This window comes from Myotis daubentonii, chromosome 2 (assembly GCF_963259705.1).
Source record: "Myotis daubentonii chromosome 2, mMyoDau2.1, whole genome shotgun sequence".
Classification (NCBI taxonomy): domain Eukaryota; kingdom Metazoa; phylum Chordata; class Mammalia; order Chiroptera; family Vespertilionidae; genus Myotis; species Myotis daubentonii.
Genome location: NC_081841.1, coordinates 126,376,259 through 126,402,713, shown reverse-complemented (window position 1 = coordinate 126,402,713; position 26,455 = coordinate 126,376,259). Strand labels below are relative to the sequence as shown.

At 38.4% G+C, this 26,455-nt stretch overlaps 1 protein-coding gene and 1 pseudogene across 1 annotated transcript in view; both read left to right on the top strand.

The window, feature by feature from the left end:
• The window catches only part of LRRC63 (leucine rich repeat containing 63), a 113,605-nt gene that overhangs the window by 19,017 nt on the left and 68,133 nt on the right, over window positions 1–26,455 (top strand). Inside the window, exons 5-6 of the mRNA XM_059681197.1 lie at window positions 6,202–6,300; window positions 26,099–26,235. Of these exons, the coding sequence (XP_059537180.1) occupies window positions 6,202–6,300; window positions 26,099–26,235 (236 nt within the window). The remainder of the gene's footprint in view (window positions 1–6,201; window positions 6,301–26,098; window positions 26,236–26,455) is intronic.
• On the top strand, window positions 19,045–21,991 carry LOC132225895 (ataxin-3-like; annotated as a pseudogene).

The window sequence follows — 26,455 nt, the reverse complement described above, 5'->3', positions numbered from 1 at the left end:
TGATTTGAAATGCGAGGAAGCAAAAAACACCCAACCGGAAAAGCAAAATGAAAAAAGAATCCAAAAATGCGAGGACAGTGTAAGGAGCCTCTGGGACAGCTTCAAGCGTACCAACATCAGAATTATAGGGGTGCCAGAAGATGAGAGAGAGCAAGATATTGAAAACCTATTTGAAGAAATAATGACAGAAAACTTCCCCCACCTGGTGAAAGAAATGGACCTACAGGTCCAAGAAGCACGGAGAACCCCAAACAAAAGGAATCCAAAGAGGACCACACCAAGACACATCATAATTAAAATGCCAAGAGCAAAAGATAAAGAGAGAATCTTAAAAACAGCAAGAGAAAGTAACTCAGTTACCTACAAGGGAATACCCATATGACTGTCAGCTGATTTCTCAACAGAAACTTTGCAGGCCAGAAGGGAGTGGCAAGAAATATTCAAAGTGATGAATACCAAGAACCTACAACCAAGATTACTTTATCCAGCAAAGCTATCATTCAGAATTGAAGGTCAGATAAAGAGCTTCACAGATAAGGAAAAGCTAACGGAGTTCATCACCACCAAACCAGGATTATATGAAATGCTGAAAGGTATCCTTTAAGAAGAGGAAGAGGAAGAAAAAGGTAAAGATACAAATCATGAACAACAAATATGCATCTATCAACAAGTGAATCTAAGAATCAAGTGAATAAATAATCTGATGAACAGAATGAACTGGTGATTATATTAGAATCAGGGACATAGAAAGGGAATGGACTGACTATCCTTGGGGGGGAAAGGGGTGTGGGAGATTCAGGAAGAGACTGGACAAAAATCGTGCACCTATGGATGAGGACAGTGGGTGGGGAGTGAGGGCGGAGGGTGGGGCGGGAACTGGGAGGAGGGGAGTTATGGAGGGGGGGGGGGGAAGAGGAACAAATGTAATAATCTGAACAATAAAGATTTAATAAAAAAAATAAAGAAACAGATTTTGTATAAACAAAAACTTATAACTTATACAAATCAAATGTACTGGTCAATATTATATAGACTAAGTGCATAAATGCTTAAAAGTTACTAGAGCAATTCAAAAGAATTGAGAAAGCCTTCACATTATTATTTAGTTTTTTACATTCCTTCCATGACAACCACAGCACTGAAGTTCAAAAACAAATAAAGCTCTTCAATCTCTCCATTTTTCACTTCTAATCTTATTACCTTCCCTGTAACCCCTGATTTGGGCAAAAATGAATGGGATTTGAATCTGAAGATGCCCACTCAGTAGTCAGCATGACAGGATGAGGGTCCTGCCTCCTGGCTGAGCCAGTTCCGTCTCGAGCCCCCACTCTATCAATAAATCACCATGATATGCACTACTTCTTTCACATCCTTTATATTAAATTGCACACAAAAAAAAATGAATGGATCTATCATTTAAACCTATAATCTTGAGTATTACCAACGAAGCCAAACTTTAATCTTCAGAGGATTTGAAGTTGAAGGTTAAAGTGCTTTTTTTTGGTCTTCTGTTCTCAGGACATAAACCCTGACTCCACCTCAGCTTCCTCATTTTCAAACCACCATTTGAAGTCCCCCTAATGAACCAGGCTGCTTCTCACTCCATCTGTACATCCTCTTTCTTCTGGGAAGTTTGCCCTTGTAGAAAAAGTAAAATCTTGGTCATAAAAGTCAGTTCTAGAATAATAGCTCTTCAATAATTATTTCCATCTCCTTAGTAACCACTATATTTTACCATTTTTAAAGTGTACATTGAGAAAGCCTTCGTGTTATTATTTAGTTCTTTACATCCCTTCCACAATAACCACAGCAAACAGATTTTATGATGGAATAGTGAAAGAGAGATCTAGGGTACCTGGGGTAGGCACGCCTAATGTTATAGCCACAGTCCTAGACATTCACTCATTCAGCCAATATTTATTAAGAACCCACTATGTACCAGGGTAAACTATGTATCTCACTATGTATTAATGTGCAAAACAAACAAAAATGCCTATTTCATGGAGCTTATACTTTAGTGGGGTGAAATTATACAGTGCACATAGTTATACATAGCCTGTCCTGTGGTGAGAAGAGCTATGAAAAAATAAAGCAAGTGGGTGGTCAGGGAGAGGTTGCTATTTATGATGGGTTGGTCAGAAAAGGCCTCTTTTTTCAAACGACTTATGAGTATACAGCTGACTATAAGCAGGCTGCTGACTGAGGTGGGAAAATAATTATTGGGAATAGATAAGGGGCAAACTATCCATTCAGATGGAATATAAAGGCACTAGTTATGTGCACACATTAAGTTGAATGATTAGAAACTGTAACAGACACATTTCTGCTACATAATTTAGTGTACCACGATTTCTGCCAAGAAGAGAAAAATGTTTAATACCAGAAAGAAATAACACTTACTTTTATCAACTACCAAAATGTAGACATTTATAAATATTAATATTTTATTAAAATGTCAGTCTTGAAACCAGTACTGTCAATTCCAAGATTTTTCAGTCATGAACCTTTCATTCTTACATAGTATTTGCCATAGTCTAATGCATTGGCAACAATACCCCATTCACTGCAAGCTTAGGTTTGATCCTCATTAGAGTTCCTTGGTGCATTCAGCTGGTCACTAGAGATTCTATGATCCTTAAGAAACAAATTTAATGCTTCAACTTTCCTGAAACATTAAATATACTGGGGGCACCAGTCATGTTTTAGTCAGTTCAGGTTGTTATGATAACATACCATAGATTGAGTGGCTTAAACAACATTTATTGATTACAGTTATCATGGTGAGAAAGTTTAATATTGAGGTCAGCTGATTTTGTTCCTAGTGAGAGCCCTCTTGTTCACACCTGTCTTCTTGCTGTATCATCATATAGCAGGGAAGAGGGAGAGGTGGAGGTAGGAAAAGAGAGAGGGGCACTCTGGTCCTTTCCTTTTTTTTTTTTTTTTAATAAGGGCTCCACCCTTCATCAGGTCTCCACCATTAAGACCTCATCTGACTTTATTTCCCAAAGGCCTCACCTCTACAAAACATCACAATGGGAATTAGTGTTTCAACGTATGAATTTGGGGGGACAAAAACATTTAGTCCATAACAAGGGATAAGTTTTCCTTTCAGAAATTTGTATATTTAAGCAATAAATTTTATATAGGTGTCAGATTAATACAAAGAGAAATAGAAGTGTTGGTGGAAATGTGGGCTCTCAGTTCTTGACTTTATGCAGGAAAGATTTCACAGTATGAGTCCAGATGATTTTGAGAGTACATGTATTAAAGCTGGAGATGAGTGAAACAAAGGAAGGACTTAAGATAGAAGAGGCAAGATCATAGCCACAGAAGTGAGCCTAGGCGGAGCTGCCTTGGCTCTTTGGAAACATGAGGAAGAGTTGAGCCTAGGTGTAGCTGCCTTGGCCCTTTTGAAAGAAAACACAGAAGCAGAAGAAATGAGCCAGCTGGGCTATGTGGATTCAGGAAACAAGTTACAGAGGCAAAAGAAGGGCATTGACAACAGGTTCAGGGGGTTAGCCCAGGATGAGCTGCCTCCCTGTTGCATTTCTCCTGGGAATCTTTAGAGCTTACAGGAGAAAAGTAGCAGAGATATAAGCCTGAGGAAAGAAGTGGGGAAAGACCATGGGCATAAGAGAGAGAGAGAGAGAGAGAGAGAGAGAGAGAGAGAGAGAGAGAGCTGGATCCTTTGCCTTAAGAGGTTTTATCTGTTTTCCAAAGACAAGAATTTTAGGGGAGGTCTCAAGGGAGAATCTTAATAGAATATTCATCAGCTTTCCAGGTGTGTCTTTAAAAGGTCATGGTCTCTACTGTTTGGTCGGCACTATGGTAGGCAGTCATTAGTCATTGATTAATGCTTAAGGGAGTGGTAGTACAAGGGAGAAGGAGGCAGGTGAGTCAGGGTGTAGTTTGAATTAGCTACCTGTCTCAGTTTCTCTATTCAACTTGCCAAGGAATTTTCCTGGCATCTTACTATCCTGCCTCAGAACTAGAGCCATGAAAAAACCCAGGTGGTGAACAGGAAAATTAAATATAAAATATATTTATGGTTTCATGATTTACATTTGAGTCTTTTATTTATTTTGAGTTTATTCTTGTGTCTGGTGTGAGTTGATGGTCTAATTTCTTTTTTTGCATGTACCTGTCCAATTTTTCCAGCAGCATTTATTGAAGAGACTGTCTTTACTCCATTGTATGCTCTTGCCTCCTTTGTCAAATATTAGTTGAGCATAATGGTTTTGGTTGATTTCTGAGGGTCTCTGTTCTGTTCCATTGATCTATATATATGCCTATTCTTGTGCCAGTACCAGGCTGTTTTGATTATAATGGCTTTGTAGTATAACTTGATAGACAGTATTGTGATTCCTCCAACTTTGTTCTTCCTCAGGATTGTTGCAGATATTTGGGGTCTTTTTTGGTTCCATGTACATTTTTGGAGTCTTTCTTCTAGATCTGTGAAATATGCTGATGATATTTTAATAGAGATTGCATTGAATCTATAGATAGCTTTATGTAGTATGGACATTTTAATGATGTTAGTTCTGCCAATCCATGAACATGGTATACTCTTCCATTTGTTTCTATCTTCCTCTGTCTCTTTTTTCAGTGTCCTGTAGTTTTCTGAGTACAACTCTTTTACTTCCTTGGTTAAGTTTATTCCTAAGTATCTTATTTTTTTGTTGCAGTGGTACATTTTTTTTTTAGTTTCTCTTTCTGAGAATTCAATATTAATGTACAAAAATGCTATAGGCGGCAAAATATGACATCTCTCATAGCCGATACATCTCCTGAGGCAAGAAAAACAAAGAAGAAAATAAACAAATGGGACTACATCAAAATAGAAAAAGTTTCTGCCAAGCAAAAGAAACCATCAACAAAATGAAAAGGGAGCCCATCCTATGGGAGAACATATTTTCCAATACATCTGATAAGGGGTTAATAGTCAAAGTACATAAGGAACTTATACAACTTAACAAAAGGAAGACAAACAATCCAATTACAAAGTGGGCAAAGGACCTAAATAGACAATTCTCCAAAGTAGGCATATAGAAGGCCAATAGACAGGAAAAATGCTAAAAGTCATTAATCATCAGAAAGGTGCAAATTAAAACTACAATGAGGTATCACCTGAACCCTGTCAGAATGGCTACGATCAACAAATCAACAAATGACAAGTGATGGGGAGGATGTGTAGAAAAGGAAATCCTAGTGCACTGCTGGTGGGAATGCAGACTGGTGCAGCTACTATGGAAAACAGTATGGAGTTTCCTCAAAAAATTAAATATGGAACTGCCATTTGACTCAGTGATCCCACTTCTGGGAATATATCCTAAGAATCCCAAGTCACTAATCAGAAAGAATGTATGTATCCCTATGTTCATAGCAGCACAATTTACAATAGCTAAGATCTGGAAACAGCCCAAGTGCCCATCAGTAGACAAATGGATTAAAAACCTGGTACATTTATACCATGGAATACTATGCAACAGTAAAAAAAAAAAAAAAAAAAAAAAAAAAAGAAAGGATCTCTTACCTTTGAAACAGCATGGAGGGACCTGGAGAATGTTATGCAAAGCATAATAAGCTAGTCAGAAAAAGACAAGTTGATATGTGGAATCTAAAAAACAAAATAAACTGTTGGACAACATAGATCCAAAGACACAGAAGCATGGAAGAGACTGTCAAATCTCAGAGGGAAGGCAGAGGTGGGTGGGTGGTTTGGAAGTGATTAACCAAAGAACTTATATGCATATATGTATAACCCATTGACACAGACAATAATGTGGTGAAAGCCTGAAGTGGGGTCGGATACAGGCTAGAAGGGGTAAATGGGAGGGTGGGGGTGGGAGGGAGGAGATACATGTAATACTTTAAACAATAAAGATAAATTTAAAAAATAAAATATATTTCAATATGTAGTGAACACTCAAAATGTTTGCTCATTATTAAATGATGTCCTGTCACACACATGTCCCTATAATTACTGACTACATAAATAGTTACTAGTATTTCTATCTGATTTCTCTTACATATTTAAGAAATTATTATCATGACAGACTGAATGAGTGGGAGATGAGTATAGGCTTGTTAGTGTATTGTGTCAACCACTGTAATTCAGAATATGTGATTTTTAAAAATCGTGTATAAAATATTTTATGTATTGTTAATAATTAACCTCTTATCTCTGTTCACTTTTTTTAGGGCTTTTTTATCCCGAAGTGTCCAGACTTAACACCTTTGGCTTCCCAATTGATATATCTTAACTTATCATTTAATGATATCTCTTCATTTCCCACAGAAGTAAGTCCATTTTTATTATTGTATAAACTTTAATAAACTTATTATGAATAATAATTATTATAATAAATAGACACATGATATACTTGAGTTACTATGAAGTAAATATATTTTGGATTGCATCCCACAGGGCTTATTTTCAGAAGTAAAAGAAATACAGTACATCTTTCTTAGGAAGTCACATGACATAATTCACAAAGACTGTTATTATAGTCAGGCTCTTAAATATGTTCTCATAATTATACAATGTATATAAAATAATTTATCTATTCTTCTCACTCTGAATAAAACCTAAAATGAACCTATTCATGTGTTAATCAGAAGCTTTAAAAACACAGTTTAGTGACCAGGTAATATGATACTATAACAAGTTTTAGTTATTATGGGTCAAAATAGGATACTCTGCATAGTAAAACATATGTAGAACTAGAGGCCCACTGCACAAAAATGTGTGCACTTGGGTGGGGGGGGGGGTGTCCCTCAGCCCAGCCTGTGCCCTCTTGCAGTCTGGGACCCCTCAGGGGATAACCACCTGCTGGCTTAGGCCCACTACACGGGGGATTGGGCCTAATCTGACAGTCAGACATCCCTCTGGCAGTCCAGAAGCCCTCGGGGGATGTCCACTTGCCAGCAGGGAGCAGGTCTAAGCTACAGTCGGACATCCTTAGCGCTGCTGAGAAGGCAGGAGGGGTCCCACCACCACCGCTGTACTGGCAGCCATCAGCCTGGCTTGTGGCTGAGCAGAGCTCCCCCTGTGGGAGCACACTGACCACCAGGAGGCAGCTCCTGCATTGAGCATCTGCCCCCTGATGGTCAGTGTGTGTCATAGTGACCAGTCATTCCCAGTTGTTCTGCTGTTAGGATCAATTTGCATATTACCCTTTTATTATATAAGATATAGGCCTGGTGCATGGGTGGGGGCCCACTAGTTTGCCCTGAAGGGTGTCTCGGATCAGGGTGGGGGTCCTGCTGGGGTCCCTGGCCAGCCTGGGTGAGGGGCTGATGGCTGTTTGCAAGCTGGCCATGGCCCCCAGCCACCTAAGCTCCCAGTGGAGGCTGGCTGGAAGCAGGTATCTGGGATTAATGTAGCTTCTATAATTGAAACTTTGTTGCCTTGAACGGAAGCCACAGCCGGCCAGGGCAGGCGGGAAGCTTGGCTTCCTCCATCGCCAGGGCAACCAAGCCTCCTGCTTGCTCCAGCTCTGTGGCTGCCAGCCGCCATCTTGGTTGGGTTAATTTGCTTATAGTCGCTCTGGTTGGCTGGTGGGCATGGCTTGGGGAGTAGCAGAGGTGCAGTCAATTTGCATGTTTCTCTTTTATTAAATTAGATAATCACATATGGGAATGAGCTAATGCATTGTCACTTATTTTCTTTTACTATTTTTTTTTAGTTTTTGACATTTTTAAACTTTTATTATTGAGAGTATTACAATATCTCTTTTCCCCCCCATTGCTCACCTGCACCCAGTTCCCACCATGTCCCAGGCCTTTACCACGCTATTGCTTGTGTCCATAGGTAATGCATAGCCTATATAATAAAGAGGTAATATGCAAATTGACCGTCACACCCTCACACAAGATGGCCGCCTCCGTGTGGTCACAAGATGGCCATGCCCATGTCATCAAGAGATGGCTGCCCCATGTCATCACAAGATGGGCACCCCCATGTGGTCACAATATGGCCACCCCCATGTGATCACAAGATGGCCGTCACAAGATGGCCAGTAGGGAAGGGCAGTTGTGGGCAATCAGGCCAGCAGGGGAGGGCAGTTAGGGGTGACCAGGCCAGCAGGGGAGGACAGTTGGGGGCAACCAGGCCAGCGAGGGAGGGCAGTTGTGGGGGACCAGACTGGCAGGGGAAGGCAGTTGGGAGTGACTGGGCTGGCAGGGGAAGGCAGTTGGGGGCAATCAGGCCGGCAGCGGAGCAGTTAGGCATGAATCAGGCTGGCAGGGGAGTGGTTAGGGCAGGGGTGGGCAAACTTTTTGACTCGAGGGCCACAATGGATTCTTAAGCTGGACCGGAGGGCCGGAACAAAAGCATGGATGGAGTGTTTGTGTGAACTAATATAATTCAAAGTAAACATCATTACATAAAAGGGTACGGTCTTTTTTTTCAATAGTTTTATTCATTTCAAATGGGCCGGATCCGGCCCATGGGCAGTAGTTTGCCCACGGCTGGGTTAGGGGGTGATCAGGCTGGCAGGCAGGCGAGCAGTTGGGAGCCAGCAATCCCAGACTGTGAGAGGGATGTCCGACTGCTGGTTTAGGCCCAATCTCGGTGGGATCGGGCCTAAACCGGCAGTTGGACATTTCCTGAGGGGTCCCAGATTGGAGAGGGTGCAGGCTGGGCTGAGGGACACCCCCCCCCCCCCAAATGCATGACTTTCATGCACTAGGCCTCTAGTATGCATATAAGTTCTGCTTTTAATCTCTTCCTGCTACCCCTCCCCACTTCCCTCTGAGATTCATTGGTCTGTTTCATGTTTTCATGTCTCTGGTTCTATTTTATTCATCAGTGTATTTTGTTCATTAGATTTTTTGTTCATTTATTTTACTTTTTAAATTTAATTGTTGATAGATACACATTTATTGCCATTTTATTATTCATATTTTTTACCGTTTATTTCTCCTTCTTCTTCTTCTTCTTCTTCTTCTTCTTCTTCTTCTTCTTCTTCTTCTTCTTCTTCTTCTTGTTCTTCAAGAATACCCTTCAACTTTTCATGTAATACTGGCTTGGTTTGGATGAGCTCCTTTAGCTTTTCCTTGTCTGGGAAGCTCTTTATTTTACTTTCAATTCTAAAAGATAGCTTTGCTGGGTAGAGTAAACTTGGTTATAGGTCCTTGCTTTTCATCACTGAATATTTCTTTCAAAGCTTCTGTTGAGAAATCAGCTGGCAGTTGTATTGGCACTCCCTTGTAGGTAACTAACTGCTTTTCTCTTGCTGCTTTTAAGATTATCTCTTTGTTTTGAACTTTTGGCATTTTAATTATGATTTGTCTTGGTGTGGGCCTCTTTGGGTTCATATTGTTTGGGATTCTGTGCTTCCTGGACTTGTATGTCTAGTTCTTTCACTAGGTAAGGGAAGTTTTCTGTAATTTTTTCAAATAGTTATTTGATATCTTGCTTCCTCTCTTCTCCATCTGGTATCCCCATGATGCAAATGCTGGTACACTTGAAGTTGTCCCAGAGGCTCCTTACACCATCTTCATATTTCTGGATTATTTTTTTCTTTTTGTTGTTCTTATTGGGTATTTATTTGCTTACATATATTCCAAATCTTGATTCTCAACTCTACTATTGATCCCCTGTAAATTATTCCTTATTTCAGTTAGTGCATCCTTCATTTCTGACTTGTCTTTTTTTATGTTGATGTTCTCTGTAAGTTCCCTGAAGTTCTCATTAGGTTCCTTGAGCATATTTATAACATTGTTTTGAACTCAGTATCTAGTAGTTTTCTTGCTTCCATTTCATTTAGTTCTTTTTCTGGAGATATTTCCTGTTCTTTCATTTGTGACATATTTCTTTGTATCTGCATTTTGGTTGTGTTTGTTTTTATGTATTATGTAGATCTACTATGTCTCCTGGAGTTAGTAGAGTGGCCTTGTGTAGTAGGTGTCCTGTGGGGCCCAGTGGCTCAGCTTCCCCAGTCACCTGAGCTGGGCACTCCATGTGTGCCCCTGTGAGAGTTATGTACACTGTCTGATTATACTTGAGCCTTGATGTATGTTGGCATCACTAGGAGGAGTTGACCTCCAAGCCAATTGGATGTGAGGACCACCTGTGATTATAGTAGGAGAGCTGCTGTGCAGGAGCCAACCCTATGGAGCAGGACTTGCTTCATTAGGACTTTGGTGCTCACTGAGTCTGCCACTTGCTTGTGTCACTCGTGGAGGTGGTAGGATTGTAATCTTGTATGGTTGAAGCTGACTACCAGGTGTACTGGCTCTAGGACCTCCTAGGAGATGCAAAGTCAGCCTCTGCCTGTGCCCTGTCTGAGGCCACCCAGCATGAGCTACAAAGCAATCTGCAGATGGCTGCTACTTGTGTTGAGCTTGGAGGTGCCAGGGAGAGGCCAAGCTATGAAATAGGGTGGGCTGCCCTAGTGTCAGGCCTGGAGCCCCTTATCGAGACATACGAGGTACACTGATGCCAGGTGCTGCTTGTTTGAGAGATTTTAGTAAATTAAAATGAGAGAAGAGAGGCCAGTTGTATGGAAAAGCCACTGGAAATGGCTTGGATGAATCTGAAAGTAAGGGAGGGTGGAGTCTCAGGGAATCACTGAACAAGTCAAAACATATGAGCCAGATTGATGGAGATTCAGATATGGCACAGCTTGTCAGCTCTGTGGCAGGGAGGGTTCAGCAAAGGAACAATTGCCTCTGCCAGAGCTTCTGTCTGGGAGAAAGCTGTCCCTCCAGCTTTTTCCCTGATTTCAGACAATTTAGTTCCTCTGTGAGTGGCCAGGATTTCTTTCAATCTGCTGCCCTAGTGCTGGAGCTCAGAGGGAGTGAGTCCATGCATGGGCCCTTTAACAGGAACTGCCTGGGACTCCAGCAGTCTCTGTGTCACTCATCCACAATCCCTGCTGGTTTTTACAGTCAGAAGTTGTGGAGACTTCTCTTTACGGCTCTGGGACCCTGGGTTGGGGGCCTCGTGTTGGGCAGAGACCTCTCATTCCTCAGGGAAACCTCCACAGCCAAAATATCCCTCCTGATTTTAAACCACCACACATAAATGTGGGACCAGCCAGTTCTGTGATTCCCCCCATGCACCTCTGCTCCTCCTACTGGTCTTGATGTGCTTCTTCTTTAATTCCATAGCTGTAGTACTTCCATTCAGCTAGATTTCAGGTGGTTCTGAATTATTGTGGGGGGCTGGGGTCTCTTCTCTGTGTCCCACATGAAGAGAGATGTGAACTGGTTCGTATAAGTTAGAAGGCACTTTTGGGATTAAAGAAAAATGAATTGGACAGACACAAAATTAGATTAAAAGCTTGGACTGGGTATGGTGTCTGCCCTCTCATGGAGGGACAGACAGAGAGAGCACGCCAGCACCAAAAGCAGTTTATTATATACTCAAATTACAGGAAGTTACATCACATCTGGGTGGGCCTTGAATTCCTGGCGACATCATGAGATCCATCCCCTTAACACTGGGCGGGAAAGTCAAACTGAGTGGTGTCCAATCTCTTGACTGGGTCCACCCTCAGGGCACGGCTTTGCCTTCACTCTGAGTTTCAGCTGACAAAATTGAACAGAGTGTTTACTAACAGCCCTCAGCACCTCCCCCTTTTCTGTATTTAAGCAACTAAAATTGAAAGTAAAACTTAACATCAAGATCAAGGCTTTGACTAAATAAAACTAATAACAAATCAATATCAATGCAAACACAACAATAATAGAGAAATCAAACTACAGCTATGTTAATATTTTTAGCTACTGAGTGAAGAGTCTGTTTTGCTGCTGGTGTATATTTACTCAAAGTCCTTAGAGTTGACTGTGCAATGGCTTATAGAAAACTGGCAGCTAACCAATGTCAGCATGGCCAGAAACATGGTTGAGATAGTAAATTTTGCTTTCTGCCGGCTTTAGTCATTAATTTCTTCTTCTTCGGCATCGCTGTCATCAGGGCAACTCTCAGTCCTCGCACGGTGGGGCAAGCAGTTTCTCTGGGTCCATCATGGCGATGCACGTAATGCTCTGGCATCCAGATTGGCTGCACTGTTCCTTCTGGAAAGATACAAAATACAGCCTCTTCCCCACATTATTATTGAATCTGATAAAACTTTTGTCTGGTATTTGCCTTCTTCAGCGAGGCTAACTTGGCTGAGGCTATTATACAGGAGGCCTGATGCCTTTCAGCTGCTGTACAAGCCTCTGCATCACGATTCAAAAAATTTAAAATATAAAGCAAAAATTTTTAAAATAAAAATCATGACTGAGTTTGCATTTAAGGTGACACATAATGTTATGGGTTCACTCAGCGAGATAGACCATCGACTTAGAATTTAAATTTAAGAGCCTTTATTAAGCTGGCCAGCTGACTACAGTCACAGCACCCTGCTGAAGCAGAGGCTGAACTGCAGTGATGACTACAAGAGTTACATTTTATTATTAAATTTTGTGGAGGCCCAGAGAAAATGTGTCTTTCAAATTCTGGGCCCCCCAATATGGAGGAAACTCTCTTTACTTATACTTTTTCCAGTCCTTTGTCATCCAAATTTGGAATGAGACTTCCGGGCCTTTTGAGAAAGAAGGCCTGCGTGCTGGGAAGGGGCCATGAGACCATATCTCAAGGCCTGGCCTGATGTCAGTACCTTCCTATCTATGTGTTTTAGGAACAGACAGCACAGCATGACCCGTCTGGCCAAAGCGCCAGATATGAAGCCCAGCACAATAACACCTGTCTCCCCCTTTTTGTTTTAATAATTACATTTTAATAGTATGATTGGCTTACTTCATAATAGCTTGAGAATCATAAGTGATACTAGTTTTATGATAAATTTAATATTGCTGACAAAAATACTGAAAACAGAATTAGCATACGTGAATCTATTGTCTGTTTTTAGCTTTAAGAGAGGTCCTAGTACCGTAAAGGCAATAATTAATTTTGTGCTAGGCACTCTTCCCTGTTACTTTTCCTTAATAAATCTTGATAAGTGAAAGCTGCTTGAAGGTTTTGAGTTATTTTAAGACTCTTCAATCCACATCTGCAGACTAGAAGTAAACATAAGAAAACAACAATGAGGCAAACAATAGTGGTTCTGCTGAGAGGTAAATGCAAGGATATCCAGTGGAAGGGGTTAAATTCTTTTAAGTCCTCTTTAAATTGTTGCCAGGCATTCAAGGAATTGGTTTGTAAGTTTGCCTTGGACAACTGTACAATATGCTGTCGTAATTCTAAAATATCAAGGGTTGTGTTACCTTGACCCCAAGCACCAAGAAGATTATTTTTTTATTGATTCCCAAGGGTGCAGGGTACTATTATATGGAACAGGAGTAACACAAATCTGGGAAAAATTATGACACTGCAGAGATATTCTTTGCTCTAGGCCATGGATTTTTATCACCCATCCACAGGACTGTAGACTTTAATGCTGACAATTCAATTTCAAACTGGTTGTCAATTCTTTTTTGTATAGACAAGGTCTTAGTTACATTTTCTTTGACCTGTTGTATGAAATGAGAGGTCTGAACAGTCTGTACCATAGATGAAGCAGCAATGCCCACAGAAGTAAGTAACATTACGAGGGCAAAGATTCCTGCAATTAACATTCCAAGACATCTCTTTTGTCTTTTTAAGATTTTTACTAGATCATGCAACAGCTGGTAGGTTTGATGAGATTCCCAAGGCTCAGTTAGGTTAGTGGGAATCCAAGCAAAAGCTGGTTGTTTTAAAATAATGAGGGAGTTCTTTTGAAAAGTAGAATTAATACAATGGGATAAAGTGCAACCTGTGCATGACACTTCATACAGATGGCTTGTAACATTAAGATGCATCTGAATGGGGCCTGATAGGAGCACAAATGGATCAAACACACAGGCAGTAGCAAACACTGTCTAATTGAGAGTTTCTAGTAAAGCAGAAATGGAATTATTTGAGCTATAATTAAAACTATACCATTTAATAGGTGCAAGTGCAGCAGCCAATTTCCACTGCATACTTTGTAGTGCCAATTGTCATGTTGCAATTGAGGCCAACAAATTCTCCTCCATGCCATGAGATGGAGTGATTTTCTTCAACATAGAGATAGGATGCATTTCCTTTCCATTTTAGGGTGCGATTGTTACTATACAGAGACCCATAAGGGCTCCAGTCTTTAAAGAAAAATGGTTATTAAGTTTGCTGGTGGTAGGATAATTACTATAACAGTCTTGCCAATTAACTTCTTCCTCAGTGGGGTACCATTCATAAGACCTTTTACATAATGGCTTAGTGAGGGTGTGTCTTAGCACACTTACATTTTCTGCACCTTTCCCCAGAGCAAGTAGAGATAATAAATGTATTTGAGCTTTTTCTTCCCCATCCTTAGGGGTCCAGGCTGGCCAAAAATCTCTCTTTAATTTTACATACAAGGGAGCAGTGGTTTGATTTATAGTCATACAAAAGGGAAACTGGGTGGCAACACCTGTGTAATTATACCTTGCCCATATCCTTGCCCCACCTGTGGTCCTCCTGGATGACCAAGATTTTTAGTATCATTGGTGACTATATTAGGTGGAGGATCCGCCCACATCAGGGGTCTTACCCATGGTGGGTCAGGAACATAAGTCCAAAATACTTCCCCATTTGCCCCTGGTAGCATTACCATACAGCTGATTACTGCTAACATGGCAAGGATGTTCTCAGGTGTTCCTGGGCTCCAGGTCACTTCTGGGCTCTTTGTTGTCCACTTCGTCCTCTTCCCACTTCTTATCTTCAGTGGGCTGCTTGGGATCATTGCTATCTGTGGGTCAGGTGGTTGATTACCTACAGCTGTAAGGCGTGGCTCCAGGTGCAGACTCCTCTTTAAATTGGCCAGTTCCTCTCTCGGATGCATGTTGAAGTTAATATTTCTTGCAGGAATCCACACAAGCTTTGAGAAATTTTCTGGAAATATATAAACATACCCTCGACCAAATGTTAAGAGGGAATTTCTATAAATTAGACTTGAGATCCTTTCATTTAACCAGACTATTTTCCTTTTAGTCCATTTTAACACCAGTGCACTTTCACAGGTGTCCTGCCATAGGCATTACAAGTGAAAATCAATTATAAAGTAACAATTTTAAAATAATTTAGGCTTAATGTAATATGCTTGCAGGAAATTATTCTATTATTCCCCTATATTGTATTAAAAAATATAAAGAGGCTTTTGAAAATTTTTTTAATGCAGTCTTGATAACTTTAGATTTAATTTTTTGTATAAAGATATGACTGCTTTGGATTCATATTTTGTTAAGCAATTTTTGAACCATCAATAAAAATTTTAATTAATACTTCAGGAACAGTTTCCTGTATAGTACCATTAAATTTTCTTGAATATTCATTCATTTCAATTAGCCAATTTAAATTAATTTGAAATAAAGCTTATTATTTTAATTTTACTTGTCCTAAGTTAAGGACAGTAAATAACCTTAATTGGATTACTGCTATTAGTTCCTTTAAGTACTTTTAATAAGCTATTTAACTTTTGTTTAGGGAGGGAAAATATAAATCATTAACTTTTATTGTCCTTAGTTAAAGGAAGGCAGGGTTTTCTAGATGACTTCAAACCCCTTGGCATTTATATTTTTTTAGATAGTTGTACATGTGAGTCAAGAAATTAGAAAAATGACTTTGTGGGTCTGTGCATACACTTAATAATAACTTTTCATGACATTCAAGGCATGTATATTTAAATAAAACTTTGCTATTAATTAATTAATTTCTCCTTTTATTTGTTTATTTGTCAGAATTTACTCATACAATCCCAAGTATATTGTATTCGTCTAATTTAGTTATTTCTTTTTGGGGAGAAGGAATAAATCCTTTTGTACTACCTCAGGGCCCTTTGAGGTGCACAAAATCTGTCCTTCAGTTATATTCTTGAAGTATTATATTCGGAAAAACCGTCAAATATATATCCAATTCAAAAATTATTAAAAACTTAAAACACTTTTAACATTAAAGGATTTGTCTTGACCATACAATTAATTACTTTTAATCTGGTCATTGAATTTTTGCCAGAAGCCGGTCCATCCTTGCTGCTTGACACAGTCGCTGCAGGGAAGAAACATCTACACAGCATATGTTTCAAGGGACCTGGCGTATATGGCATACTGTTCTTAAAAGGTTCGCTCCCCTTCTTAGCGCTATGTGTTTTAACCAAGGTCACCTCTCCGAGAAAGGTTGTTTCCCCAGGTAGGGATTTTTCCCTGGAGTTAGGGAGGGAATAAAACCCCTTAACTAAGTCCCAGGTGGGTAGTTAATCACTTTAACTATGAACAATCACAATTAAGCTACAGAATCTTTACTCCCTGGAATGGAGATAAGAAACGCCCTAACCTTTGCAATAGAAATTGATAGGATTAAAATCAACTGGTATAAATACAGATGTAATAAGACAATAAAATACAGAACCTGGCTGGAGATCCTGGATAGAACCAGACCAGAGAACCCAACCATGATGATCAATTGAATGCTGCCTCCTTGTCCTTCCTTCTTCTCTGACTCCATCCACACCTTTGGGAACCTGGACCTGCTGGGGCTCGACCCCAACAAATTTTCGTATGATATACCATGAGTGTCAGAAAAAAAAAACCTGCTGGGAGAACAGGCCTACTGCTCGCCCATTTTCTCACTGTACAGCTGTGGTCACCTTCAGAGAATTAAGACATATAATATTAGTTTATGTAAATCACATTAAACAACTTTCCTTTAATATTCATGGCGACTGCTAATAATAATTAGATTTAATGTCTGAATAATATTCTTCACTTTACCCTGTACCTTTAAAGAATAATCCTATTTACAAGCTTTTTAAGAATTTGAACTTCTATTGTCGGCTTCTATAAAAGTTGACTGCTTAAAACATTGGTCTGTCATATAATTGAAATTATGAGACCTGGATTATATTATAAATCTAATTTATTAAGCAATAAGAATAAGCATCTTCACAGAAAAAATATAGTAAGTAAATTCGCTGGGCAAGCATGTTTCTGTCCCATCTGCCGTTTCCATCGTAAAACTCAGCTTTAACTTCGCCCCTGAAATTCCATTCTGCCTCAATAAGCAGACATTCCTTTTGCGATTGGCTAATTTAGAGGGAGGGGCGGGCCTTTGCTATTTCAAATTGGTGGTCCCCAGAAGAGTCAGCGGCCCCAGGCCACGCTGCATGGCAGGAAAATAAAAAGACGTCTTTCTTTGTTTAAAAAAGATAACTTGCTTATCATTACACTTGGTTAAATTACAGAATTAATCCTCCTTTCTAACTAGATTTAGCTTGAAAACTCACTAGAATTATATAACTCTTTAAATCTTAACTTTAATCCTAAACACTTTTACGGCGAGACAAAAATTCAAACATAATAATGACAGTACATTTTAAACAAACAAAATCTTATACTGCAGATATTTTACAAGTGAAATTCAGACCAATGCCTGCATCCTTGAGAAAGTGCCCGTAGCTGTGGGACCTCAAGCCAGCGATTTAATATGCAAATTCTCCTCCATTGTCTTCTAGCCACCAGCCCCGACCGCGCGGCCCAGGTGGGATTTCAAAAAGGCATCTTTGTTTCTCTTTGGAAAAAGAAACTGTTGAAATTCAGGCCTTGAGCGCCAGCCGCTTGGGGCAGGGGACTCAACTCCCCCAACCCTGCCAGGCTGCCGGGGCAGCGGGAGGCTCAAAAACGCGGAGAAATACCAGCTGCGGTTTTTGAGTCAGGCACTGGAGGAAGGCGGGGCAATGGTGCGCTCCCTTTCTCCCGGAGAAAAACCCCAGCAATTAGCCGATTTACCCTTTCCAATTGAAACCAAAGGCATGCTTCTAAAACACCAGATTAAGCCCTAACCGGTTTGGCTCAGTGGGTAGAGCGTCAGCCTGTGGACTCAAGGGTTCCAGGTTCGATTTCCGGCATGTACCTTGGTTGCAGGCACATACCTGTTAGGGAGTGTGCAGGAGGCCGCTGATGGATATTTCTAACTCGCTATCCCTCTTCCTTCCTCTCTATAAAAAAATCAATGAAATATATATTTTTAAAATTAAATAAAAGACCAGATTAAGCCAAAAAAAAAACGATAATACACAGACAGCACACAGAACTCGAGAGGACACGCTGTAGCTTTTTTAAAGCTCAAATAGAGTGGAGACTCCTGAGTCTCTTGATCTCCCCAGTTTTATAGACCCAGTTAATAACATTTTGTAGCAATCCGCTCCCTACCTTGTTCCTATCTGTGGTGGCTGTGATCTCTGGAGCGATCCCTTTAAAATGCCTCACCTCCAACTTGCCCCATGATGGGAACCAGATATATGGGGGGAGGGGGGGGTCTCTTCTCTGAGTCCCGCAAGGAGAGAGAGATGTGAACCGGTTGGTATAAGTAAGGAGGCGCTTTTGGGATTAAAGAAAAATGAATTGGCCCTAACCAGTTTGGCTCAGTGGATAGAGCAGGGGTCCTCAAACTTTTTAGACAGGGGGCCAGTTCACTGTCCCTCAGACCATTGGAAGGCCGGACTATAGTTTAAAAAAAAAAAACTATGAACAAATTCCTATGCACACTGCACATATCTTATTTTGAAGTAAAAAAACAAAACGGGAACAAATACAATATTTAAAATGAAGAACAAGTAAAGTTGAATCAACAAACTTACCAGTATTTCAATGGGAACTATGGGCCTGCTTTTGGGTAATGAGATGGTCAATGTCTGGTTCCATATTTGTCACTGCTAGTGGTAACAAGTGATTCAAGTGTGCATCAGTTGGTCTAGGTCTGGTTGGAGATTTCAGATGTTTCATTCTGGAAAAAGTCTGATCACAGACATAAGTGCTGCCAAAGATGGTTGCCATTTTGAATGCATGGTTAATAAAAAAAAAAAAAAAATAGACCTCCTAACTTCAAAAAAAAAAAAAAATCCTAACTTGTTCTTACCTCGGTCCTCAGGCAGCAGCAGGCTCTGCACAGGCAAGCTCTTGACTAGTCCGATCACACCTGAGACTGAGAGGAGGAGTGAGAGACAGAGAGAAGGAGGGGAGTCAGAGTGCGGCGCACATTCCACACATGCACACTGCATGCCGGGCGAGTCGGCTGCTAAGCAACAGGCAGTGGCGGCAAAAACACTTGGCGGGCGGATAAATGTTTTCGGTGGGCCGCATGTGGCCCGTGAGCATAGTTTGAAGACCCATGGGATAGGGCATCGGCCTGTGGACTGAAGGGTCCCAGGTTCGATTCCAGTCAAGCACATGTACCTTGATTGCAGGCACATCCCCAGTAGGGGGGCGTGCAGGAGGCAGCTGATCAATGTTTCTCTCTCATCGATGTTTCTAACTCTCTATCCCTCTCCCTTCCTCTCTGTAAGAAATCAATAAAAATATATTTTAAAAAAAGAAAGAAAAATTAATTGGACAGACACAAAACTAGATTAAAAGCTTGGGCTGGGTGTGGTGTCTGCCCTCTCATGGAGGGACAGACAGAGAGAGCGCACCAGCATCAGAAGCAATTTATTATATACTCAAATAACAGGAAGTTACATCACATCTGGGTGGGCCTTGAATTCCTGGTGATATCATGAGATCCATCCCCTTAACACTGGGTGGGAAAGTCAGACTGAGTGGTGTCCAATCTCTTGACTGGGTCCACCCTCAGGGCACGGCTTTGCCTTCACTCTGAGTTTCAGCTGACAAAGTTGAACCAAGTGTTTACTACTGCCCTCAGCACTGAATGATGGTTGTTCTGTATTTTAGTTGTTAATTTTGATGTGGTTGTGGGAGGTGGCAAGTATCACATTTACTTACACTGCCATCTTCTCTAAAAGCCTCATTGTCATTTTAAATAAATGGGTCATTACAAGTAATTATGACAGATCATGTTCGCTGTGTCTTTATACAATTCTTTATTGGTCATTGGGTGATTGGTTGTTTTGTGAATTAACTTCCAGAATATTGACTTTTAGTGAATTGATTTTTTTAGCAAATTGACTTCTTTTCTATTTAAAATACTATATAGAATTAAAAATTTATTTTCCATAATTTCTCTGTAATAATGTATTTTTACTTTCACTACAAGTTTTTTTTTTCTTTTCTAATATATAACAACTCTTTTATAAATTTGACTAGGACAAATTGACAAGAATTTCCAAGGAATATAGGGGTCTTTTTTCTTCATGTTAATTTTAACTTTTTTTCTAAATAGTTGTAGATGAGGCCTTGTATCTGCCAAGCATACTCTATCCACTAAAGAAGAATGAATAGATAAGCGCTCTTCAAATGTAAAATTTAAAGTGCCCACTTTTTAAAGGGATAGAAATCAATAGAACTTGCCATTAACATACAGAGCTGTGTTATATAGCTACTAGAGGCCCAGTGCACAAAATTCGTGCACTGGGGGTTGGGGGCCCCTCTCGCAGTCCAGGACCCCTCACTCCTTACCATTCACCTGCAGTGGAGGCGGGAGAGGCTCCCACCACCGCTGCACTCTCTAGCTGTGAGCTCGGCTTCTGGCTGAGTGGAACTCCCGCTGTGGGAGTTCACTAACCACAATGAGGCAGCTCCTGTGTTGAGTGTCTGCCCCCTGGTGGTCAGTGCGCATCATAGTGACCTGTCATTCCACCGTTTGGTCAATTTGCATATTAGGGTTTTATTATATAGGATAGATAAAATATTCCAACCAGGATGGTAATATCTAGGCTTAGAAGGGCTGTACTAAGGGTAGGCTAATGATAACTAGTTATCAGCATAGTGTAAATGCAATCAATAGAAGACCAGAGGCTGGCATAAATGTGGTGATTGAAATTGTTACAAGTTTCCTGGAAAATTCAAGATGGTAGACTTAAGTAGAAGACAGAGTCTATTAAAATAGTTTTAGACACACAAAAAAAGGTAGAAGCAGAAATGGTAAACAAGAATGTTAATATAACAAACTGTATAGATATACACTCCATCTCCTTTTCAAATCTCAGATTATTTTAAACACATAAACAGTAATAATTAATTATAATAATGTATTGTTGATCTTCAATGAGGAACAAGAAGGCTCACTGTGTGCTCAATATTGCTTGAATAATCTATTGCAAGGAGAATATGTTAGCCCTGTGGAATTATCTTCTACTGCACATCAGCTAGATGGAGAAGAGGGAAGAATGGCAGAAGAGGGCATTATTAGTGAATACTATAGCACATTTTCATAGCAGCCTTCTGGAAAAATGGATGATAGTGGTTTTTCTCTATTCAAGTTATAAGCAATGCCTTGACAGTTTAGGTTTTACAACTAATCCTGTTTAACAGTCCAGCATATCAAAGGTTCAAGATCAATCTCATAAAGGAAAGGTCATTTGTATGCAATTATAGAAAACATTGGTTTACAGTTTAAAAAATTAGAAAAACAGTGGTTCAACTTTAATTCTCTCTTGACAGGTCTAGAGTTAATATCAGATACATACCGTGCACTTTTCTTGGCCCAATTACAGCAGGAGATTATTCTATATTTGTTGTTAAGGGTGATCTTCCAGATGGTGAAGCTGAACAACTCCTGCAAATGTTAGGGTCCAACAGATGCATTGACCAAAACTTATTGGAGAAGAAAGAGTTAGTACAACTAAAAGAACAGAATCTAGAAAACAGATCTGGGGTGAGTCTTAGAAGCAAATGATGAGTCAGGAATGTTAAAGATGAGGGAGATTTGCAGTGAGCTTTGGTACTAAGTCACCGACAAATTGATATGGAAGATGAAGAAGCAGATCTCTGCAGGGCTATTCAGCTCAGTATGTAAGGCAGTTGCAAAAATATATCTCAAGATATTCCACAGACATCAAGTCAGAAGACATCTTACTTCAAAAGAGCTATGGAAGAGAAGAGAAGGCTACTTTGAAAAGCAGCAGCAACAACAGCATTAGGAGCCACCAAGACAGCTTTCACACCAACCATAAGTTTGGAAGCACTTGGCAGTGATCTTGGTGATGATATGAGCGAGGAAAACATGCTTCAGGTAGCTGTGACCATGTCTTTAGAAACTGTTAGAAATAATTTCATAACAAGAAAAATTAATACATTTTACAAAATCTCTAAAATATTTATACTTTCCAACATTATCTTGTGTGATTAAAGCAAAGGGTTCATTTAGAATATGTAAAAGAACAATGTTCAACAGAGGAAATAAGACTTTTAAGAGGTTTGCAAATTAAAAGATGAGAACATGGCAAAATGCATCAGTTGTAGGACTAAATAATGACCCTTCAAATACTAGCCAAAGAGGCATTCAGCAATTAAATTAATTTAAAATAATTTTCTAAATGTTTGTTTTTCATTTTTAGTGTTCAATATATAACATGTCTAAAATTGGGGCATTTTTCTTGAATCTTTTGCAGACCAGCTAATAAGCTCTTGCCCCAGAACTTTCCCATACATTTGGTTTACTTTTCCTCCCTTCTGTGTAGGTAATTTGGCTCACCTTTCATCACTTAATAGTTGCTTCTATGTCTCCTTTTAGGTCAGTGTTTCTTCTCTATGTTGCTGATAGTAATGGTTCCAGAAGGATAAGTATTCTCCCTCCACCTATGTATTATGCACTTGGGTGTCTTCTCATGTTATTGTTTTTTATCACAATTTATCTGCTATCTTGTTATTATTTTTTTAAACTCTATTAAAAGATGGTAATCTTTCTTGAGATTTGCTTTTTAAGCCCTCCAAGATGAGATCATCATTTCATAATTCTGGTGCATCCCTAAATTCTAAAATCATCTCTGCATAAGTATTTAAGAAAAAATTAGCATTTTTAAAAATAATAATGTATTGTTAGGTCTATAACATATATGGATGTAGTACATATAACAACTATAGTGCAAAAAGGAAGGAACAGGCAATAGAGCTATTTAGGAACATTTCCTTATCTCACTGGAATTAAGTTAATATAAATCTGAAGTATATTCTCATAAGTTAAGATATATATTACAACCCCTAAAACAATGGCTAAGAGAATAACTCAAAAGAATATGGTTGAAAAAGTTATTAAAGGAATTAAAATATTGTACTAGCAAATACTTATTTGATGCAAATGAAGGCAGTAAAGAAAGAACAAATGGAAAATTACATATAGAAAACTGTCTGCACTATATGTAAAATGGTGATTTAAATCCAGCATGCCAATAATAACATTAAATGTAAATACATCAAGCAATCCAATGATACACTTAAGAGCAAAAGATACAAAGAGGTCAAAGGCAAAAATATGAAAAAATATAACATGCAAACAGCAACCATAAGAAAGCTGGAGTGACTGTACTAATATCAGATAAAATAAATTTTAAAACAAAATAAGTTACTAGAGATTAAAAAGGGGATTTTGTCAATCTATCAGGATAATATAATTATATATACATATATACACACATATACATACATACATACATACATACATACCTGTGTACATGGCCACAGAATACAATTGAAAGAATTGAATGAAAAAATTAGAATTCAACAATAATACTTATAAATTTCAATGCCCCACTTTCAAAAATGCATAGAACACTAAACAGAAGATTAACAAAGAAATAGAAGACGTGAACAACACTATAATCACTTAGACCTAACAGAAATCTATGGGACACTTCAACCAATAGCAGAATAATACATAATTCTCAAATTCACATAGAACGTTTTCCAGGATAGACCATAAAATAAGTCTCATACACTTAAAACAATTGAAAAATCACAGAAAATATGTTTTTTGCCACAGTGAAATGTAATTAAAAATCAGTAACTGAAAGAAATTTGGAAATATATGAAAATTAAGCAACACATTATTAAATAACCAATGATTCAATTAAAAAATCAAAAGGGAAATTTGAAAGTACTTTAAGATGACTGCAAATGAAGAGACAACATACCAAAATTTATGGGATGCCTTTACACCAGTGCTCAGAAGGGAATTTATAGCTATAAATACTTTTATTTAAAAAAAAAAATTAATAACCTAATATTCTATCTTAAGCCACTATAAAAACAAAGAGCAAACTAAACCTAAAGAAAGAATAGAGAAGGAAGTAATAAAAATGAGACAAAAATTTGTGAAATTAAGAATAGAAAAACAGAGAAAAATAAACAAAACCAAGAGTTAATACTTTAAGAAATCAACAAAATGGACTAACCTTCAATAGACTGACCAAGGAAAAAGAAGACCCAAAATACTAAAATTAAGGATGAAAGATGGAACATTACTACCAACCTCACAGAAATAAAAAAGATTCTAAGAGAATACTACATTTAACTGTAAACCAACCAACTAAATAACTTTGATAAAATGGACACATACCTAGATAAACACAAGAATGGACTCAAGAAAAAATAGAAAACCTGAATGGCTCTATAAAAAGGGAAAAGTTCAATAGTAATTTTAAAACTTTCCATAAAGAAAAGTCCAGGACCAGAAAGCTTCATTGGTGATTTTTACTATACATCTTAAGAAGAATTAACACCAATCCTTTACAAATTCCTCCAAAAAAATAGAAGAGAAGGAAAAAACCAATTCAAATTAGAAAACCAGTAATATGCTGATACCAAAACTGGACAAAGATATGGAAAGAAAAACAAACTACAGAACAATATCTTTTATAAATATAGATGCAAAAATCCTCAACAAAATGCTAGCAAACATTTTACACCATGACCAAGTGCTATTTATTCTAGGAATGCAAGGTTGGGTAAACATATAAAAATCAATCAATGTGATACACCGTTTTAACATAATAAAGGGGGAAAATTATGCAATTATCTCAATAGAGACAGAAACTAACTTACAAAATCCAACAGCCTTTATGATAAAAATATTCAATATCTAGAAATAGAGGTGGATGTCTGCAAATTTATAAAGGATATCTACAAAAAACCACAGCTTATATCATATTTAATGGTGAAAGACTCAACATTTTCCTCCTCAGATCAGGAACCAGATGAAGATGTATACTAGTACTCTTTCCACTTTGTATTTAACATTGTACGGGACTTTCTAGCCAAGGCAAGAAAGAGAAATAAAAAACATCCAGGTTTAAAAGGAAGTAAGCTTTCTCTACTTGTAGATGGCATGGTCTTATATATAGAAATCCGAAGGGATTCACTAAAAAATATATTAGAATTGTGTTCAGCAAAGTTGTCGTGTACAAAAATCAATTGTATTTCTACAAAATAGCAACAAACAATCCTGACAATAAAATAAGAAAGAAATTTTATTTACATGAAAAAGAGTAAAATACTTGGGAGAAAGTTAACAAAAGTACAAAACTTATACTGTGAAAACTACAGAATATTGTTAAGTTAAAGGAAACGTATACTCAGATGACAAGACATCCTATATTCATGGATCTGAAGACTTAATATTTTTAAGATGGCACTGCTCTCAAATTGATCTTCAGATTTATTGCAATCCCTATGAAAATTACAACTGACCTATTTTATAGAATTTGAGAAGCTGGTCTGAGAGTTTATAAGGAAATTACTCCAAATAGCCAAAGCCATCTTGAAAAGGAAAAACAAAGTTGGAGGATTTAACTTCTGGTTGCAAGAATGAGCATGATCTATTCCACCAATTGTAGATTTTTATGATTATAAAAAGGTTTCCTTTAATGTTAAAGATAGCTAATGTAAGATCTTATTATGATTCACCAGAGGGCAAGAAATATATTAATCAAGCAAAGACCATAGGTTTAAATGGTATATTCTACTATTAAATTTCATATGAAAAATCAGTGTATATGAAACAAGTTGGTTATAATAGCTGCCACCTCATTGATTACGAAGGTCAGTTACCTTATATTTCTGCATATATCTCTTTCCTCACTTCTTCTTTGCATACTTGCTTCTCATGAAACCATAGGTTGATCAGATAGGATGACTTTCTCATTTAGAAAAGTACCATTCCTGAATCAAGGGATATGTGTACAGCACTATTTTACATATCATGCATAGTATGCTGGCCAGTCATTTTGAAGGCTTCCAAAGGTATTAGATATATGCGATACAGACAATTAATGTTACTGTACTGATTCTACTACATTAATTCAAAGCGTTTTTAAAATGGAATAGGAATTTGCATACTTTATTATTCTACTTATGTTTGTTTCTCTTTTCTGTTCCTCAGATATATTGTCTTAAACATTTACAAGTTCTGATCCTGAGAAATAATCCTATCAGAACAATCCCTTCTGATATTCAACAACTTAAGCTCCTTAGAGTTTTCAACATTGCCTTTAATTTGATTACGACTCTTCCTCTTGGGTAAGGTTGATAATTTGATATTATAAATAGAAAATAAAGAGCTTATGACATAGAAAAGGATCAATTCCCCTTTTGAAAGCAGCTAGCAACTTTTCAGCTCTTTAATAATTCTTATTCTTTTCCAATTAACTGACTTGTTTTTCATTGCTGTGTTAAAAATAATCCTACTAGCCAGATGCCAATTAACCTTTCTCGGCCTCAATTTCCTAATCTATGAACC